Raw genomic sequence first — 21,063 nt, 5'->3', positions numbered from 1 at the left:
GGACCATGAGAAATCAATCCAGTGGCTGCTAGATGAGGCAAAGATTAATAGCTTAAGATTTGAGTCATTGAAGAAGCAGGACATAACACCAATATTATTTTAAAAAAACAACAACAAAAACTGTTCATAGACATCATGGCAGAAAACTTCCCTGGTAGGAAAAACAATTTGACATACGGTTGAGTGAGGCATATAGAACTCCAGTTAGCCATGATTTAAAAAAAAAAAAAAAAAAAAAAAAAAAATTAAGCCAAGCATACCATAGTAAATGTTCCAGAAATTCAACACAAGAGCAGAATCTTAAAACCTGTTAGGGAAAAGAAACAAAATCATCTATAAAGGAAAACCCATCAGAATCACAGCTGACTTCTCAGTACAAACTCTTAAGTCAAAAAGAGCTTGGAGTGAAGTATTTCAAGCTCTGAAGGAAAACCTTCAACTGAGATTAATGTACCTTGCAAAATTCTTTCAAAACTAATGGACAAATAAAATAGTTCCATGACAAAGAACATCTGAGGAAATTTATGGCCACCAAAGAAACACTCCAGAATCTTTTGAAGGACATTCTAGAAAGAGATAAGTTCCATGAACCCCAACAGAAGGAATCCACCAGACAAGGCAAACAATTAAATGGGGAGTGGAGGGGTGGGGGTGGAGGCAGCAACAGGAAAATATCTTGACAAGTCTAATTCAGTACATACCATTAGTGTTAATGGTCTCATTAACAATGCAGGCCTAATTATAACCATCAATGTTATGTTCTCAATTTAATGATCAAAAGACAGACTGGGGGCCGGAGAGATAGTTCAGTAGAATAACTATGATGAACGAGTTCAATCCCCAGTACCACAAAAAAAAAAAAAAAAAAAACTGGTGGGCTGAGCTGGCCGAATCAAGTAGCAATATCTGTCAATATGCTGAATACAAGAAACACGTTTAATTCAAAAAGAAATTCATACACTGGAAGTTAAAGGATGGACATCCATACTTCATGCAACAGGAACAGAAAAAAGCAGGGGTAGCTATTCTATTTGCTGACAAAGTGAATTTCAAGCCAAGACTGATTAAGAGATAAGGAAGGCCAATACATACTTAAAAAGGTAACAATCCAAGAAGAAGAGATAAAAATGATGAATATGTAACAACAAATAACTCCTGGGGCCAGGGAGCTAGCTCAGTAGAATAAGCACTTGCCTGACAAGTGCAGGAGCCTGAGTTCAATCCCTGGTTCCACAAAAAAAGAACAAATACCAGTGTACCTTATAAAACAAATATTAACAGACATGAAAAATCAAATAAGCACTAATGCAATTATATTTAGAGACCTCAGTACCCCACTCTCAGAAATAGATCAAATAGACAAAAACAAAAAAACCCAAAACATTTGAATAAATGGACTCATTAGATGTATATATAGAGAGTGGAGTATTCCAACCCACAACATAAAAATACACATTCTTCTCAGTTGCACAAGATACATCCTCCAGAATATGCCACATGTTAGCTCATAGAACATGTTGAAGAAAATGTGAGGAAACTGGAATTATCCCATTATTAGTGCAATGAAATTAGAAATCAGTGGCCCAAAAAAAGCCTACAAGAATTTCATAAACACATGGAAATTAAATACCACACTCCTGAACAAATTGAATACCATAAAACTAGGGAAACACCTTTCAGATAGCATCCAAAGCCATGATATCCTTACTAATAAATCTAATGAAGGACATAAGAGACCTCTACATTGAAAATTAAGTACTCTGGGAAAAGAGATTGAAAAGAACATCAGAAAATGAAAAGATATACCTTGTTGAATAGGTAGAACTAATATAATGAAAATGACAATGCATCCAAAACTGCTACAGAGATTTGATGCAGTTTTGATCAAAATTCAAACAGCATATCTTATACTATTAGACAAAACAATCCTAAAATTTATTTTGAACCAGAGGACATACAGACTAACAAACGTAATTCTGGGCAACAAAGGAAAGACAAGAAACATCATACTTCCTGTTTTGGAAATTACACTGTAAAGTTCCTTAGAGAAAAAAAGTGTGGCACTAGCAAAAAAGACAATATCATTAGATCAGATTAGAAGATTAAATAACAACCCCAGTCATACTCAGCTACTTTATCTTTGTCAAAGGTGTCACGCACAATGACTGGAAGAAAGATAGCTTCTTTAATAAATGGTGCTGGAAAAAGCTGCACATGCCAGAGATTTAAAATTGGACCCATATCTTTTACCATGCACCAAATTCAAAATTGATCAAAGCTCTATATATTAAAACAAATATTAAGTCTTCTGGGACAGAGAATAGGTAAAACACTTAAAGACATTGGTTGGAGAAAGACTATATGAGTAAAACTGATCACACAGGAGTTATCACATGGAAATAACAACTGGGATCTCATTAGAAAGCCTTCGCACAGCAAGAGAAATCACAGTGAAGAGACAATCCACAATGTGGGAAAATGTTTGCAGCCTTTCCCCAGACAAAAGATTATTATGGAGAACATAGAACTCAAAAAAATCAGGCCTCCCAAATTTAAAGACCCATTCCAAAAATGAGCGTCTGAGATGAATACACACTTCTCAGATGAAGAAATACAAATGGCAAATAAATTTATGAAAGTAAAGTATCACTGGTAATTTGAAAGATGCAAAGTAAAACAGATTCCATCTCACACTGGAAAGAATGGCTATCATCAAGAAATCAACCAATAACAAATCCTGGATGGGCTTGTGAAAAAAAAGAAGCCCTTCTGTTAGTGGCTGTGTAGACTGGTACAACCACTATGGAAATCCGTGTGGAGATTGCTGAAAAAGCTAAAAGTACAGGTCCCTTTTGACCCATCTTTTTCCCTTCTGGGTATCTTCCTAGAGGCACTAAAGACATTATACCACTGTAATATAAGTGCATCCATGTTTATAGCAGCACAGTTTGTAATAGCTAGATTTGGAAAATACCCAAATGCCCATCAACCAAGGAATGGATAAGAAAAGATGTTATCTTTGCATACAATGGAGGACTACTCCAGTGATAAAGGATAAACTGGAGAATTTTTAGGTAAATTATGCAACTTGAGACCATACTCATAAGTGAAATAAACCGGACTCATACATGTAAATATCATATTGTCTCCATAGTGTGAGAAGCTGCAAAAGTAAGGTCCAAAATGTACAATAGATACTGTGAAATGAGAAGAAACTGTTAAAAAGGAAAGAGAAATTGATATGAGGGAAAAGTGAAAAGAAGGAAAGGAAAAGGAAAAATAAGTTATATTACTAATTTCTCTTGAAAAGAATGGTTTGTGCTAATATTGTTTACACAATTAAATGCCTATATCATGTACTGAGTAACTAAAGATAACAATACTCATGGTTACTCTTCTATTTTTGAAATTTTACTTTTTTTCTGAAGTTTTTAAAGATAAAATTAAATGTTACTGTTGTTAATGAACTACCATTGAATGATACACCTTTCTCTTTTGTTTTTTCTGTAAGCTGTCACATCTATATTTAGAGTAAAACAAATTAATTTTTCAGTTGAGCATGAGTAACTATAAAGCCAGCTAACAGTAATCAAATACTTGAAAAGTACATTAGGTGGAAGAATTGGTTGGAAGGAAATTGGATTCAATTTTATATAGGATAGAGATTCAAGTCTCAGATTTTCTTCCATAAAGTAGAAATAAAGAAAAATTTGAAATTTAATGTCCTCTATAGAATTGACCGGAGTAAAGCAAGCAAATGTACAGATGTGAGATCCACTGAAAAGGCTTTAGGTTATATATAGTCCCAGCCTCAAAAAGAAAGTACAAGAAGTGGTTCCTCTCGAAGCAATAGAAAGTGTAGAAGGGGGCCCCTGTCAAGGATGCTGAAAAGTTTCGAAGAGGGTATTCAGTTATGTGGTATATTCCAAAAAGCTGAAAGTATTGGAAGACTGAGAAAAGTTTGATACTTTGAAAGTTCAGAAGGATCAATGATTTTGGGGAATACTATTTCCATAAAGGAAGAGGAGTGACTGTGTATCAGTCACCAATTTGAAGAAGGTATTTGAGGAAGATAAAATATACCTGTGTGTTAATTATAGAATCTCTTCCAAGCTTGCTTTGTTAGGTGATTTTTTCCCTGTGTTAGCATCACATTGTGATGATAAAGACCTTGACAGTGTAACCTACTGCATAGCAGGTGTCCATTAGTCCCTGTTCTGTGCTTTCATACAACTGGCAGGAGATTTTTCTTTGCACCGGCATCAGCAATCAGGTAAGCAGTGCATTGCTCTGCCACTTTAAGACAGCCATGGTGACACTAGACAGTAGGATATTTTCAGCTTTATCATTATGGCACCTCATTCCTATATGCAGACCAAAAAAGTACTTATTCAATCCATGGCCCTATTAGAAAAGTAACCAGAATGATAATAGAATTAAATTAAAAGGCCTCTGTGCCAAAATCTAGTAAGAAGTCAGAACCAAGGTAGAGGAAATGGAAGGATTGCTGGAGTGCCCACAGTCACACACACACACACACACACACACACACACACACACACACACACAGATAATGACGTAGCAATCTTAGACATTAGGAATCATCTTGTTCTTCACCTTTTCTCAGAATTATATAAGCTTCATTTTGCAGATAAAAACTGTGTAATCTGAGGTTTACAGCAGTTAAATAATTTGCCCAGTGTCACCCTTATAGATCAGAAGGGTGAGACAGGATTTTTTCTGAATACTATGGGTTACCCCCTCTTCTTCTGGAATTGTGAATTAGAAAGAAGAACAGATGGAACTGTTCTCAATTCAGCAAAGGGAGTTGAGATAATGATAATTTTATGTTTGTATTTAGGAAGAACATTTTAGGTACCACCAAGTGTTTATGATATCTGAAAACCACATTCTCATAAAATACTTCTATTCAAGTCTTCCTTAGCTTATTTGATGATAAGGAAAATGATATGGGGCTTTGGTTGGAGCATTTTTAGAGTACCTCTTTGAAACCAGATGTAACTTCCTATAATGTCACAGCAACAATTTTACATTTTCCCCTTACTAGTATTCTTGAACTTCTCTCCCAAAGAACAGCAACAGAACTTGTTTTTAGTACATTACCAATTAATGTCAGACAGTATGGTGGTTAATATAATTCTTATACCAAAGATAGCATAACAAGCAAATTATTAACACCAAGAAAAATGCAATAAATGAACCTTTCATTCAATCACTGATTATAAGTTTCTGTTCAGATTTCGTTTGCAGTATGAAAGACTGGTCTCTGTGTTTCACTCACCCACTCCAGTCAAACTTAGTTGGGGGCTGCTTACAAAAATAGATTACCCTTCAGTGTCATTTTAGCAGTGGTCAGCAGTAACTCTCAACAATGAGTTTGTACACCCCTTTTGCATACAAGCACCCTTTTTAACTCCTTAGCAAAGGGAGTCTAAACTCTGGCATATCTTATTAAGATGGTTCCACTTACTGATATTCTTGATAGAGAACAACGTCCTACATACTGTTTTCTTTGCTTTGGTAATAGTAATAGATCTTGTATATAGGTAAAACTCTGTGAACTTATCTATAAGTCCTTGGTGTTGAATAGACTAAGTAATATAAATATATCAAATTCCACAGCCATACTGGTTGTCCTCTAGCATACTGCTTCTAATCAAATTCTGATTTAGAGACTTGGAATTGGAGAGAGTTGGATGGTGAGCCTGGTTCTGCACTTCTGGCAAATATCTATGACTACTATTTCTGGTCCCCAAACCACACTTTGTGAAGGTTCCAGGTGGAAAACAGCAGTTGATATGACCTTGTCATCAGACTCACTCTAGAAGTGACTACAACAGTGAACTAGAGCTATCTTTGGCAAATAAATTTTATTTTTCATTTATGTACTAGGTACAGGGTCTCACTACACAGCTCGGACTCAAAGTGATCCTCCTGTTTTCAGACTCCCCTGTGCTGGGATTACAGGCATGGGCCACCATGCCCAGTCTCTGTGGTGGTTCAGCATGCCCCAGAGGATGGGGTGGCAAATAATTTTTTAAACAGCCAGAGTATTTTAGTTAAGTTTTATGACCACAAGTCTATATTTCATATTTCTTGTTTTCCTGATAGCTTATTTTTACAATTAAAAAATCAAACCATGTAAAATTAAATATTAAAAATTTTAGTTCCAAACCATAATCTAGACCAAGAACAAGAAGCTTAAGTCAAATCAGTGGACTTACCAAGTTAGCCAGTAGCTTCCAGACCTGACATTGTTTAAGTCCCTTATTTTCTCAAGTCTCTAGGGTGATTATAAGGTAACCACAAAAATTCCAATCTTAAAAGATAGATAATATTATTTTGAAGAAAATAAAAAACAAAAAAACAACTTGCCATTTTGGTTAACTGTACACAAAAGGCAAACCTCTGAAGTGTATTCACATTTAGATAATAGCAGAGCCTGGGTAGAACTTCAGGATCAACCTGGGATGCATTTGGCTTCTTTAGTTTGTGTGATGAGTCTAAACTATGACTTCAGTATCCAGACATGGTTAAACTTATATATCTGAATTCATTTCTGCTGCTTACTAGCTGAGTAACTTTGGTCAAGTTCTTTAACTTTTGCTTTTGTTCTTTTGTTTTTGTTTATATTTAAGACAAGGTCTCCCTATGTAGTTCAGACTGGCGTTGAACTCACTTTGTAGCCCAAGCTGGCTTTGAACTCACCTCCTGATCCTCCTACCTCAGCCTTCCAAGAGCTGGGATTACAGGTGTGCGCCACAATACCCAGCATGCCATCTGTTTTGAAAGATTTGTGTAGATCAAAGTGAGACTATGTGATAGAATATCTGCCCAATTTATGTATCAGTAACTGTTTCCATCACTTATTTTGAGAAATAATTGTAAATAGCTCTGCCTGAGTGACTTGGTCATCCAGTTTCATTTCAGTGTTTTCACAGGATTATGAATGATACAAATAAAAACTTTGCACCTGAGTGTTAGTGGTTAAGGTAATCACATCAACAGTGTCATCTTGTTTAAGAAGATTTATAGAAATTCTAAAAAAATAATTTTAAGGTACTTAGTAACTATAAATATTTTTATCTGTTAAAACTTTTGGGGCTGGATAAAATGCTTTTAAAAAAATTTTTTTAAATATGTTTTGGTACAGGGTCTATAAGTTCTCACTACACAGACCGGACTCATAGTGATACTCCTGTATTTTAGCCTCCCAATCTCTGGTATTAGAGGGGTGCACCACCATACCCAGTCTCATTTGCTGTCTCAGCATGCCTCTGGGGCAGGACCAGCATGGCAGGCGGGGAATGGAACCCCAGCCCCTGCACTCTGCCTAAGCAGGTGCTTTAGTCTACTGAGCTATCTGGCCAGCCCTTAAATGCTTTTTAAAGTTTAAGATTTGATATTTTTATTGTTTGATAAAAGGAACTAATTATTATTATTATTTTTTTTTTAGCGTGCAGTTTCCCTTTAATTGGATACATTTTTTTCCCATAATTTTATTGAGAAACAAATAGCAATGAGACAATTTCAAACCAAATTGGTAGGACAGGGACCGGGGAGATGGCTCAGTGGAATAAGCTCTTCCCTGGCAAGCACAAGGGCCTGAGTTCAATCCCCAGTTCCACCAAAAAAAGAAAGAAAAAATAACAAATTGGTAGGACAGTTTCAATAATTAACATGTTGCATACATTCTTCCTAGTGGTACAAGATGCGGACATGAGATCCTATTTACAAACACTATTAGAAAAAATCCCTCTATTCATTAAGAGAATGTAACTATCTATCCTAACGATTTTGAATACACAGATACAAAATGGACATTCATCTGTATCCCCTTTTTTTTGTTAAGTTCGTTATTTGAATATTATAGGTGTGTTAACTCAGCAAAGTATTCTAAGAGTCTAGTAGTCCATAATAGTATTGGGTCTTCTGCTTGACTGGCAATGTTAGAAATAGGAACTAATTATTGAAAACAAGAATTTCTAATCTTAAAAATCTGAAGGTACTGCTCCTAAATACTATTTCTTATGTTTCAAGTACACAGTTGCATTTTGTGATGCCAGTTCTTTTATGCATTTAATTTTTAATATGTACCATAGAATAACTTGTCATTTAAATCTGTGATTGTAAATTCTTTAAAAAAAATCTCTTAGCTTTTAGTGAAACATGGAGGAGACTTGTTTGCTGAGAATGAAAATAAAGATACTCCTTGTGATTGTGCTGAAAAGCAACACCACAAAGATTTGGCTCTCAATCTGGAGTCTCAGATGGTATTTTCTCGGGATCCTGAGGCTGAAGAAATAGAAGCTGAATATGCTGCATTAGACAAACGGGAGGTAAAACACTTTTTAACTCAAAAATTGTATGTAATGATTTAAAAAATTTTTCTCTTAAACTCAACTCTGCATGGCCATCGTAGGATATGCTAAATATCCTGTTATCTTCATGGCAATAGGTATAAAAATACATCTAGAAAACCTGGAGAATAGGGGGCTTTTCTCTAACACATGTGAATATCTTTAGTTTATATAAAGATGCAAATGGAAAGTCCTATCCACTCTATGCTACCAGAGCCTCATTCTCTTTGTCTTGAATTCCTCAGAAACACTTGACCAAACTGACCACACCCTCCTTTATGAAACTTTCCTTGGCTTCAGGGACAGTATTCTCTTTTAGTTTCTCTGTCTTGATAAACATTACTTCTGACTACATAGTTGCTTTAGTATGAATGTGACAGCCCTTCTCAACTCATCTTAACTGTACCCTCCAAACAGAATCTTGTTTATTTTACCACACAAATACAACCTAAATCCTTTTACTCTTCCTAAGCTCTACTTCTACCCTTCAGGTTGTCACCACCCTCACTTTTCTCCCATCTGAGTTATTGTCATAGTTCCCTATTGATCTCCTCCCTTCCGGTCAAACCCTTTTAGAGTCCATTTTATACACAAATTAGAGTGATAGTTTTCAAGTTAAATTGTATCATATCATTTAAATCAGTTAGTGATTATATTTATGCATTTTGTTACTATAATGAAATACTTGAGGTTAGCTAACTTTTTGAGTTTTATAGTTTTAGAGAAAATCCAAACAGCAAGGTTTGTGAAATAGTGTCATGGACAAATAGTGACTGATGAACATAAGTGTCCTAAAGCAGGAAGCCAAAGAGAAATCATCATCACCACAGTGAAGATCAAGCTTCCCCATATAGCAGTGGCTTTTCATTGCACTTACAAATAATCCAAACTGTTTGCTCTTACAGTGTGACCTGCCTCTCCAACATCATCTCAAAACATTTTTTCCTGGCATACCTTATTCTCTAATCATAATTAGATTACGATAACACCTTTACATCTGTTCCTGAGCTCAAAATCTTCCCCTGTTATTTTTCTTTAGTCTCAGAAATACAATTTTGGATCATTTAAAAATAAAACCTCATTATTCCTTATAGAATATTCATTTTATTTTTTGAATTTTTTTTTCTAGTTTTGGAAATTGAACTCAAGGGCTATAATCCCTGGTCTATATCCCCAGCCCTAATTTGAGACAGTCTTTCAAAGCTCCCTTGGGAGGATTTGAGCTTGCAGCTCCCATGCCTTAATGTCCCAAATGGCTAGGATTACATGAGCATGCTGCCACACCCAGTATAATTTATTTTAAATTCTCTTTGATTGACAGATCTGAATTATATACACTTAGGAGGTAAAGATGATGTATATAGTGTGGGTTGATGAAGCCAAACCAGCTAGCAGCCATCACCTCACTTACCATCTTTTTTTTCCTTCTTTTTTTCTAAACATGGCACCTTGCACATATGAAACACATGTTTTATCACTGAATAACACCCACAGTTCTGTATCATTTTTATCATATGCTATTATTATTTTGCTCAGGTATTTGTTTATTGCTTTCTTCTCCTATTAGATTGTCAGCTCCATTAACTTGAGAGGAACACCTGCCTTTTCCAACAGAATATTTTCAGTGACTAACACACTGCTTACACAAAGTACTTGTAGATATTTTATAAAGAAGTTATAACAAAATATATTTTTTCCTCCAAAAATGATTTTGATTCCTGATCAGTATTGATTCTGAAAGGAATTATATAACTGCTGGTTTTTGTGTGTATTACCTACTTCATAGTGTTTATTTTTTCCATGAATTTCTAACAGTTTTTGAGCTTTTATATTCCCTACAGTGGCCAAAAGACCTGAGTTTCTTAGAATTAAAATTTGCATTTCTTTATCTCTTTTATTTTCTTTAGTAAGTTGTTTTATAAATGTATTTACTAAATTTAAGACCAAAGCCTGTGAGACCCCTCAGCTCCTTCTTTCTCTGCTTCTGTTTTCTTCAGCTGGGGCAGAAGCATTCGAGGGGCCAGGCTTCTTCTGTGGGTACAGCACCAGCTGCCTGGGCAGGTCTAACAGCCCCTGCACTGCAGACGGCTCCCCGTGTTGGCAGTGGCCAGGGCCTTTGCAAACAAGCCAAGACAAAAAGATTTGACATTGACATCAGCCACCTTAATAAGGGTGTTGATCTTATCCTCTGTGAAGGTGACCTGATTGTCCTGCAGGATACAGGCAGGCTTGAAAAGGGAGGCCAAGGTGTGCAGGCAGCTGCTGGATGTAGTGAGGGCCTCATCTCAGCATGACTTAACTCCAGAAGAACCAAAACCCTCTGTGGCAGTTAAGGAAAGGAACCAATTAGTCTTTTATACCATCAGACTTTGGCAGTCATGTATCTATTGCATTTTTATTGAAAAGTTTCATCATGTCATACACTGAGTTCTAAAATATTTTTTCAGTTTAATAATAATTGATAGTGCTCGCTTCAGCAGCACATATACTAAAATTGGAATAATAATAATTGATAAATAGTAATGAACATTTAAGCAATTTAGATATTTTTATCTTTACAGCCTGAGCTAAGTCTTTGATTCAGTTAGTAATTTGAAGAGTGTGTAATATATCCTGTGTCTTCTTAACATATCTTGTTTCTTTCTTCCAAATGATTAGTTTATTAGTTCACCCCCATCATTCAACAGAGCTCTGAGTGTTCTGCCAGACACCATTTTTCGTGCACATAGGAAGCAGTGAGGAACAAAGATAAGCACCTGCCCTTTAAGTATTTATATTCCAGCAAGGGAAAAAGAAGTGCACATGTGAGTTTGAAAAGTAAATTGTCACATAATTTCACAGAGTAATAACTCTTTACAAAGAAACAAGAAAGTGATGGCTGCGCAGAGGACTCAGTTAAAAACCTCTATTAAGAAAGAACAGGAAAAACTAATGAGGGTTAGACTTGTGAACAAGTAGAATTATATGTCTACATCTAAATTAATGAAATAAAAGAGTATTCAGTACATCACCATTAAAGCCCTTTTTAAGACTGCCCACTTCCCCAGTGTATAGCTCCGTTAGGCCCAGGATTTTTTGACTGGCAGGAACCCACATGTGGACATTGCCTTTGCTGGCTTCTCCTTCTTTCCTTCCTTCACTCCTTCCTTCCTTCCTTCCTTCCTTCCTTCCTTCCTTCCTTCCTTCCTTTCTTCCTTCCTTCCTTCCTTCTTCTCTCCCTCCTTCCCTCCCTTCCTCCCTCCCTCCATTCCATGTGTATGTCTCCCACTCACCTCTTTCTCTTCTCATTTCCCTCATTTTAAATGGATGTGTTTCACCTATATAGTTGATGGGAGCTATTTCATGTGAAAAAATAACAATAATAAATATTTCATTTATAATTCCTTTATGTCATAGGGCTTTTGAAGTATTTTTTAGAAGTACTTGTCATTTCTTACATGAGTCAAAGTAATAAACTTTGTGTATTAGACAGCTTCTTATTTCTTGAGTAGTCTTCTGGTAGTACTATGCAGTGACAAAAGGTACTCTTGTTCATTCATTCTTTTTAATTTAGTTTCCTTTTTCTTTATGTCACTATTGACTTCTTTGAAGGTTATTGCTATTTGTGTTTCATCTGAAAATAGAAGCATTTATGTTTCCATTAGGGAAGAGAAAGGCACCTTCATTTTGATCCTTCCCACAGAAGAGAGTTAGTGCCCACCTGGGACTGAGCAATGCATTGAAATGTTTCACATAAGCTAATTACAGTCATATTGCACTTTTAGAGGGAATATGTTCATGTTCATGAAGGCAGTGACTTCTCTTTGTCTTTTAAGAATATTTTTATTCCATTTTACCTATTTGCGTTTTAATCTATATCCATTTACAAGAATTTAACCTATGTAGATTGCTTTTATAGTACCCTTTCTTATCTAAAATTTTTCTTTCAATATATTATCTCTGAATTGCATAGAAACCTATTTTTCCCGAATAGTTAATTGTGCTGCTGATCTCTAGTTAACACTAGAATCGTGGATAAATTCACTGTTTTCTCTCTACCTAATTGGCTGAACATGAATGAGGTAGTATGGTGACTAATCTGAAAAAGAACATTTAGGAGTTAAGTCCTAGAAATAGAAAGTTGCCCTTGTTAGGAATATCAAGAAATGCTCTTACAGGGGCTGGCCTGATAGCTCAGTGGACTAAAGCACCTGCTTAGGCAGAGCACAGCATCTGGGGTTCAATTTCCATCGTGGGTTCAATCCCCATCGTGCTGTGCTGGCCCTGCCCGTGGAGCATGCTGAGATGCTGATGGAGACTGGGTGTGGTGGCATATGCCTGTAAGTCCAGCACTTGGGAGGCTGAAAACAGGAGAACCACTGAGTCTCATCTATGTAGTGAGACCCTGTAGATCCTGTACTAAATACAGGGGGGAGAAAAAAAAAGAAAGAAATGCTCTTACAGAAAAGTATGTGGAATCCCATGTTGGAACTTGGAATACGTTTTCCAGAAGTAGCATGTCGCGAACCAACGGGTCAGTCAACGAAGGTCACCTGGGAGAGGAGCGGGGAATTGAAGAGGGGACAAAGGACAGGAGATGCAAAGAATGGAGACAAGACAGGATTCTGATCAAGTCTCGCTTTATTCAGGGGAGGTGCTGGGTATATATAGCAGAGGCATAGGGAAATGACGTCCGCGGGTAAAAGGTGCAAGTAACTAGGCAACCGGGCTATGACAGGAAGTCCCACCTCCTGGGCATAGCAGAAGACTTATGGGAAATGGGCGGGGTATGAACTAGGAACCTAGCTCATCAGAGGTAGGGGAGGAGGAACCCGGAAACCCACTTGCAATAGGATTGGAGGCCTGGAGTTATTGTGCCTCCCACAGTAGCACAGTACATTTTCTAGAAGCAATGTGATACCTATTATATAACTTTTATAGTGGAGTTAGTACTACAGGAGTTGCCATGGAAGGATGTACTGTGTTTTGCAGCACAGAGTGTTTCATAATTAGTTTAAAAGCCAAGTGTTCTTGATGGTTTGGGGTTTTTCTAAGAGTAAACTAGGTTTAAGTTGCAGCTTTTTGAAAAAAAGAATAATGACATCCCTACATAGAATAGATTGGGTCAATTTTCTATTTGCTCCTAGTTGTCTTATTTATGTTTGAATTGCAGAGACAAAAATATCTGACACCCAAAGCTAAAGGAGGAAAGGTTGATAAAGCACACAGTTTGTAGTGGTTGCAGTTCACAATTGGCTGGCTCCAATGTAGGGTGGTATATGGCGGAGGAGCAACTTTTCGTGGTGGCAGAAGACAACAGCAAGAGAAGGGATGGCAAGCCTCTTTCTGTCCCTTATATTGTATGGAGTCTAACCACCCTAGGGTGTGTGTAGCTCTCACACCCTTAATCTTAGCACTGGACCATGAATGAATCACAAACCCTTGATTTCGCTGCCTCTGAAAAGCCCAGCCCACAAGACTGCATGAGGCTTTGGGAGGACATCTAGACACAAACCATTACACTAGTTATGTTTATGGGATACTTGTATATTTAGGCATTCATGGTAGGATAGTTGAATAAGAATATAGGTGAAATAAACTGTTAACGGCGTGTGTTATAAAGCATATTTAACATAAATCTGCAGCATAATTTTTGAAGGTAAAGCAATATAGACTGATTATGTAGATTGTTACTGCTCCTAACATTTTAACATACTAAGTGATTTTTCTCTTAATTTTTTCTGTAAAACATTGTTATAAAAAGAGAAATATAAAAAAATTAAATATTTAATTTTGTACAGTTTTGTATAGGATTGTGTTCCATATTTCCGTTTGCATATTTCATATTGTGATTTGTACATCCAGCAGGATTTTAAAAACTCCCAACACTCATGAGTTTTTACATACTCATCATGGAAATCATTTTACACAACTGCTATTGTACCATAGGTGTTGTATAGCCACCTAACTGTATATTTGAGTTACTTGAATTTTATGCTTTTAGACGTAGCAGCACAACCAACCATTATGGCCACATTTATGGTTATATCTTATAGTAGATGCCTACATTAAAATTACTAAGTTGAAATATGAAGTTTAAAATCCTATAATACGTTATATAATAAGACTTGCTAAGTGATATACTGATTTTCAGTTTCTCCTAGAGAATGAAGACCAACTCTTTGCACCAACCTTTACTAACTTTTAAGTATTGCCTTTTTTGCTAAACTTGGCTAATTGGCTAGGTAAATAATTTGTACCTTTAAGGATATTTATGTTTTGTAACTTTGTTTAAATTTAGTGAATATTACAATTTTCTAGATTGTTAAAAGTGGTATACCTTTTTGTTTTAAGTTTTGGCTATTTTTATGTGGTTAAGACTGTCAATATTTCCTGTTATGAACATACTCATTCTTTTTTTGTATGTTCCTACCAGAAGATGTCTAAGGGTCAACAAGTTAATCATGTTGAGTCAGAGAATTTGGTGAATAGTCCTAGTCGTATGGGATGAAGTAAGAATTGATTTAATGGTAGCAAAAAATCTAATGATACTAAAAAACTTAATTCTAAAATAGATATAAATTAACTAATAACTATTTGGGAATTTCTACTGATTCTTACACTGTGATATAATCCTTAGTTCTATGTTGAGTACAGTAAGCTGGTTACTAGTTAGTGGTTCACTGGCTAAAATGGAGCCTAAATGAAGACACATGTTTAAACACGGTTGATTTGTAAAAGAACAAAACAGACTGGATAAAAATGCATGAAAATTTAATAATGATTATCATTCAGTGGTATGATTATAAATTTTTATTTCTAATGCTTTTTTATATTATCTCAGTTTTCAAAACTAAAAAAACAATTGTGGGGATGTAAAGAAAATATTGTAAGGTATAGTGGTTTTGCCATTATAGTGAAATAGTTTTTTTTCCAGAATTAAATGCAGAAGCTAAAGCTTCAGGAAGGAGATTTGTGAACTTAATAGTTTGAAGGCTTCAGTAGAAGAGCCTGAAGAAGCCTTTTCAACTTTCCATAGTCCAGTTGAAACTGAAAAATTAAATAAATGATAATTATATATGTTTATTTATACTATAGATATTTTTGATACTTCCTAAGAGTATGATAGCCAATTTAACTCCAGGTTTTTTTTTTCTTTTCAAAGCCTTATGAAGGACTAAGGCCTCAAGATCTGCGTCGATTGAAAGATATGCTTATTGTGGAAACAGCAGACATGCTTCAGGCTCCTCTATTTACTGCTGAAGCTTTACTTCGAGCTCATGGTAATGAAAAAAATGTCTTACATTTTTGATACGTGGGTACCTTTTGAAACTTTTCAGAGTTAAAAAATGACTATTTTTGTATTGTAGTGTAAAATGAAATGGTTTTGCCTAAAGTTTTTTTTGTGCAGTGGTTACTGCAAAGCTCATCATCCTCATAACATCCCTTAATTCTGTGGAGAGCCAGTGAAGGGTTTTCAACACGTTTAGATTCACTTTTTTTTTTTTTTTGAGATAGGGTCTCGCTATGCAGCCCAGGCTGGCCGTCAGCTCACTTTGTAGCCCAGGTTGGTCTCAGACTTGGAACAATCCTCCTGTCTCAGCCTCCTGAGTGCTGGGATTATAAGTGTGTGCCACCACAGCTGGCTAGATTTTTTTTTTTTTTTTTTTTTGTAAAGAGAGTACAAATTAGAATTAAAACAAAAATTTACAAGTGATTCAGAGTTTCACTCAACAAAGTAATATGAATTTCACAGTATTTGTTATAATACATAGTGTTGTCTTCCAATCAGTTAATCATATTAACAGATATATGCATGTGAAATTGAAGAAGAAAAAAAGAAAGAGATATATAAGAAATTGGAAAGAGAAGTAGAAACAATTGAAAAAAAGAGATGAAACAAATTAAAACATTAACTGCTTCTTTTCATAGACTAGCAAAAATGCACAGTACCGTTGTCCAAACTGTCCTGCTTATATACATAGATAAATCTCTTTCCCCCACTCCCTCTCCTGTCTTTCTTCTCAACTCAGTAACTCTTTCCTTTTGAATAAGTTTCATTCCCTTTTTCCAGTGTCTATTGTGCCCTTCAGATTCCATTTTTCTCTTTCAGATTCTCACACTAAGGAGACAATATGATGTTTATACATGCAGGTCTGATTTATTTCACTGAAGAGTATGTTCTCTGGCTACATCCATTTACTGACAACAAACTCAAATTTATCCTATTTTATAATTGAGTAATACTCCATTGTGTAAAATACCAAATCTTCCTTATCTGTTCTTCAGTTGATGGACATGTGGGTTGTTTAGAATTTAGCTATGACAAATTATGACTGTTTATTGAGGTTTTTTTGTTGTTTTTATTTTTTTATTTCTTATGGTCAGCTCAGCCCACCCTGGGGGCGGGCTGTTATGGCATGTGGTGCTGGGGATCAAACCGAGGTTCCTGCATGCTTGCCTAAGCTTGCCTAAGCAGACACTTTAGACCACTGAGCTATCTCACCAGCCCTGTATTGAGGATTTTTGTTCTTCTGGAAAAATACTTAGCAGGGTAATAACTGGCTTGAATGGGACATACAATGCTAGCTTTTTAAGGAATCTCCACAGTGATTTCCATAGTGGTTGTACCAGTTCTCACTCCCACCAACAGTGCAGAAGGGTTCCTTTTTCTCCACATCCTGTCCAGCATTTGTTATTGGCTGGCTTCTTGATGTTAGCCATTCTTTCTGGGGTCAGATGGAATCTCAGTGTTGTTTTAATTTGCATTTCTCAAATGACGAATGATGTTCAACAATTTTTCATGTATTTACTTGCCATTTGTATTTCTTCCTCTGAGACGTATATATTCATCTGATGAATATAAGACCAATTTTGATGACCAGTTTTGGATAGGGTCTTTGAATTTGGGGGGCCTAATTTTTTAAATTTTTATATGTTCTCTATAAATAGAAAGCCTTTGTCAGAGGAGTAGTCAGCTATAATTTTTTCCTAGTTCATGGGTTTTCTTTTTACTCTGTTGGAGATTTGCTTTGAAGTGCAGAAACTTTTCACAAAGATGAGATCCTAGTTGTTGATTCTTTGAAGTACTTCCAGGGCAGTTTAGTTTTTGTTCATCAACTCTACCCCATGTCTTTAAGATTTATGCTTATATTTTCTCCAGAAGATTTAGTGTTTCTATTTTAATATTTAAATCTTTGATCCATTTTGACTATAGTATTGTGCATGGTGATAGGCATGGGTCTGGTTTTACTCTTTGACATGTGGAAAGGACTGGCTAGATTTACCTTTTGAAAGAAAAAAAAATTTTTTTTTGGTTACTTTGAGTATTAATACATTTATTACCTTGATTTTTCTGAATTTATACTACTATACAATCAACTACTCCAAAACATAGTGTCTTTAAACAAGTATAATGTACTCATAAATGCAAACCTAAGTAGGTGTGATATAAGAATTGAATAAATTGATCACTCTCATTTCTGCTTGTTGATGCTGCCTATTTTCTGTGACCACCAAAGGATATTCTGCCTTTCTTATATGAGAAGAGTCTTTTTACTTTCATCCTTTAACTGTTTTCCTTCTTATTTGTCTTTTGTCCTTTACTGTGCTGGAATTTTCATTTTTCTTTTTCACTCTTTCTGCCCTTATATTGTACTAGTCTAGAGAAAAAGAAGGGCTGAAAGAAAAGCCAACATTTTGGCCCTAACCTTTTAAGGTCAATTAAGACTCAGGACATATGAGAACTTGTACTGTAACGTCATGTAACTCGGTCATGTCCCAAATTTTCTGATCAAGGAGATTATGGGGCCAAAGAGGAAAGTGATCGATGATGTAGAGTGAGCCTAAGGAGAGTCACATGGAGAGAAAACACTCTCTCAGGCTTTCACAGAGAGCACATTGGCCAAGCAATGGCCGTGACTCCTCCACATGGCTGACACTGACAAAGGTTCTACAATCTGAGGTACAGGATCTCAGGATAAATCCTGAGGGGATTTCACTGACCTTCTCAGACCCGAAAGAAAAATTTTTGACAAATGAAATGCATACAAATTTTTTAAAAAATACGAAATTCTTTTTAAAAATCAAACTACTAAATCAACTTGGAACCTTAATTTAGAAATGTGTCCGATTTGAACATGGTGAGTATTGGAATCCATAGAACTAGTCCTGATTTTAACAGTAATTTTTGTTGAGTTTGTTCACTTATAAAAATTGTAATAGTTCATTTAGGTATATAAAATTATGTAACTAGTTTTGTCTGTCATTTTATGTGAAATCTGTTGCTCAGAAGTATAAGAAGCAAAGTTAAAGGCAAAAAATATTCTATCCCTTTAAGCATTTTTTTTAAATTCTTTTATTTTGAGATATAATCACCCTATGGAAATTTTCCTAAATGTTCATCTGGGTATAAATTATCTGATTAAGACAACCTTTCCTGAGAGTTGTCACATGCTGGGTTGGACTCTCACTGCATCATCAATATTGCACATTGCAGGGGGAGGGTATTTTATAATTTTAAATTTTTTTTTCAAAGAGAAAGAGGTAAATGCTAAATTTTCAACATAAAGACAAATTGCAGTTATTTTAAGGCTCTAGCTATTTAAGTTGAAATCTTTATCTTCTATACTAAAGTAGTATAGAATGCATACAAAATGTTTACGTAATCTTATGATCACAAGAAAATTTACATCTTCATATTTCATTATCCACTGATCAGCAGTGTCAATAATTTGTTATAAAAATAGCAGAATCACTACCTTTGAAATTGATGTTCTCAGCGTCCGGGGAGATAGCTCAGTAGAATAAGTGCCTGCCTGGCAAGCACATGGTCCCCAGTTCAGTCCCTGCTACTGCAAAAAAAAAGGAAAAATAAATGGTGTTCTCATGATTCTCCAATTGGCATTCTTTTCCTACTTTATAGCTCTTAAATTTTAGTATGAAAAGAATAGACTGAGAAAGTGTATTTAGGTTTCCAAGGCTAACCTCAGAATCTTCAGTCACTAAGTATGGGAATGGACATAAACCTTCTCTATAAACAAGCCTATTAAATGGACTCTTCTCTGAGAAACATTGCTAAGCACATTTATCTATAGAAACCAGTCATTTCAGAGGGCATCTAAACAACAGAGACAGTATTGCTAATCTGACTTTAATCACATATTGTACACTGTATTTCTGAATGTGTACTCTCCATTTTCTTCTCAAACTAAAAATATCCATAGTTGAATTCATTTCTCCCACCATTTTGGTGATTGTACATGAACATTGACCTAGTTGCTTGAGACAGACATTCAAAAGTCTTACTTTACTCCTGCATCTCTATTATATGTGGCACCTGTTGCCTAATTTCTCTTTCCAGATATCAGTCTCTACCCACTTTCCTTTTCTGTCCCTCTGCCACCAACTTAAATTCATTATTTTTCATCTAAATTCTAGTGCTCTAAGTCCTGTACTCCAGTTTTGCTATTCTTCTTTCACTCAACAGTTTCTTTGCTATTAGTGTTCTTTTAAAATCCAATCTGTGCATTGTCACTCCCTGTGAAAATCCTTCACTGGCTCTCCACAGACTTAAATTTTTAGTAGACTTTATGGTACAGAGTATTTTACTTGGGCTGATAGTCTCTTCAGTTCTTTACCTTCCCCCCTTCTACCTACCCTTCAAAATGTCTACCTCTTCCAGGAAATTTTTTCTGCAAATGCCTTTCCAAGTATCCTTCTTATTTGATTTTCCACATTATTAACCTGGGAGGTATTTGAGACCTGCTTTAACTTTTTTTCTCAATACCTATCAGAAAACAGTTGTGGAATGAATAAGTAATATACCTGAAATATTATTTATATATACTTTAAATCTTTTTTTATGGCCTACTCAGCCTTTCCTGGCGGTGGGGCTGACATAGCATGTGGTGCCAAGGATCGAACTGCAGTCCCTGCACTTACCTAAGCTTGCCTAAGCAGGCACTTTAGACTGCTGAGCTATCTCGCCAGCCCTACATTTATTGTTATAAAATTATATTTCTTCATCTTTATAAACTTTGAAGTAAATCCTTGGTCAAAATTTAATTACCCTTGGCCTGCAGTGCAGGGCCTGCTGAGAAATGCAATTGAGACTGGGTGTGGTGGTGCATGCCTGTAATCCCAGCACTTGAGAGGCTGTGAACAGGAGGATCACTAGGAATCTGATGTATGCAGTAAGACCCTGTAGACCCTGTCCTAAAATTAAAAAAAATAATAATTTAGAAATTCAAAATGCCTTTCAAAATCATATAATTTAAGGAGAAAAGGTTTTCTTCTTAGCTAATAACAATGCCTAACACTCATAACTTTGAAAACTTGTGCAAAAGCAAAAACTGCCTTAAATTACATTTAGGGTAAAGTTTATAGCACTAGAAAGCATCCTCTGTCCTTTACTTCACCTATCAATACAGTGTGTTTTTAGATGTACTGTAGAGCTGACCAAAATAATGGAAGTTACTCATGAGCAAGGAGAGATGCAGTACCACACATGGTCTTATTTATTCATGATCAACTATGGTCAAAAGAATAAATGGAGGGGCTGGTGAGATGGCTCAGTGGTCTAAAGCACCTACTTAGAACAAGCTTAGCAAAGCACAGGGAACGCGGTTCAATCCCCCAGCACCACATGCCAGCCAGCCCCGCCCCCACATGGGCTGAGCTGGCCACACACACACACACACAC

At 35.8% G+C, this 21,063-nt stretch overlaps 1 protein-coding gene across 8 annotated transcripts in view; it reads left to right on the top strand.

Annotated features, from left to right (window-relative positions):
• Ankib1 (ankyrin repeat and IBR domain containing 1) overlaps window positions 1-21,063 on the top strand; it is a 156,545-nt gene that overhangs the window by 51,489 nt on the left and 83,993 nt on the right. For all 8 annotated transcript variants that reach the window (XM_023706525.1, XM_023706527.1, XM_023706528.1 and 5 more), the window contains exons 4-5: window positions 8,178-8,360; window positions 15,526-15,643. In XM_023706525.1, the coding sequence (XP_023562293.1) occupies window positions 8,178-8,360; window positions 15,526-15,643 (301 nt within the window). The remainder of the gene's footprint in view (window positions 1-8,177; window positions 8,361-15,525; window positions 15,644-21,063) is intronic.

The sequence above is a fragment of the Octodon degus genome, unplaced genomic scaffold (genome assembly GCF_000260255.1).
Source record: "Octodon degus isolate 3935 unplaced genomic scaffold, OctDeg1.0 scaffold00262, whole genome shotgun sequence".
Lineage (NCBI taxonomy): Eukaryota > Metazoa > Chordata > Mammalia > Rodentia > Octodontidae > Octodon > Octodon degus.
Note: the sequence above shows the minus strand (reverse complement) of the source record. Positions and strands in the feature narration are given on the sequence as shown.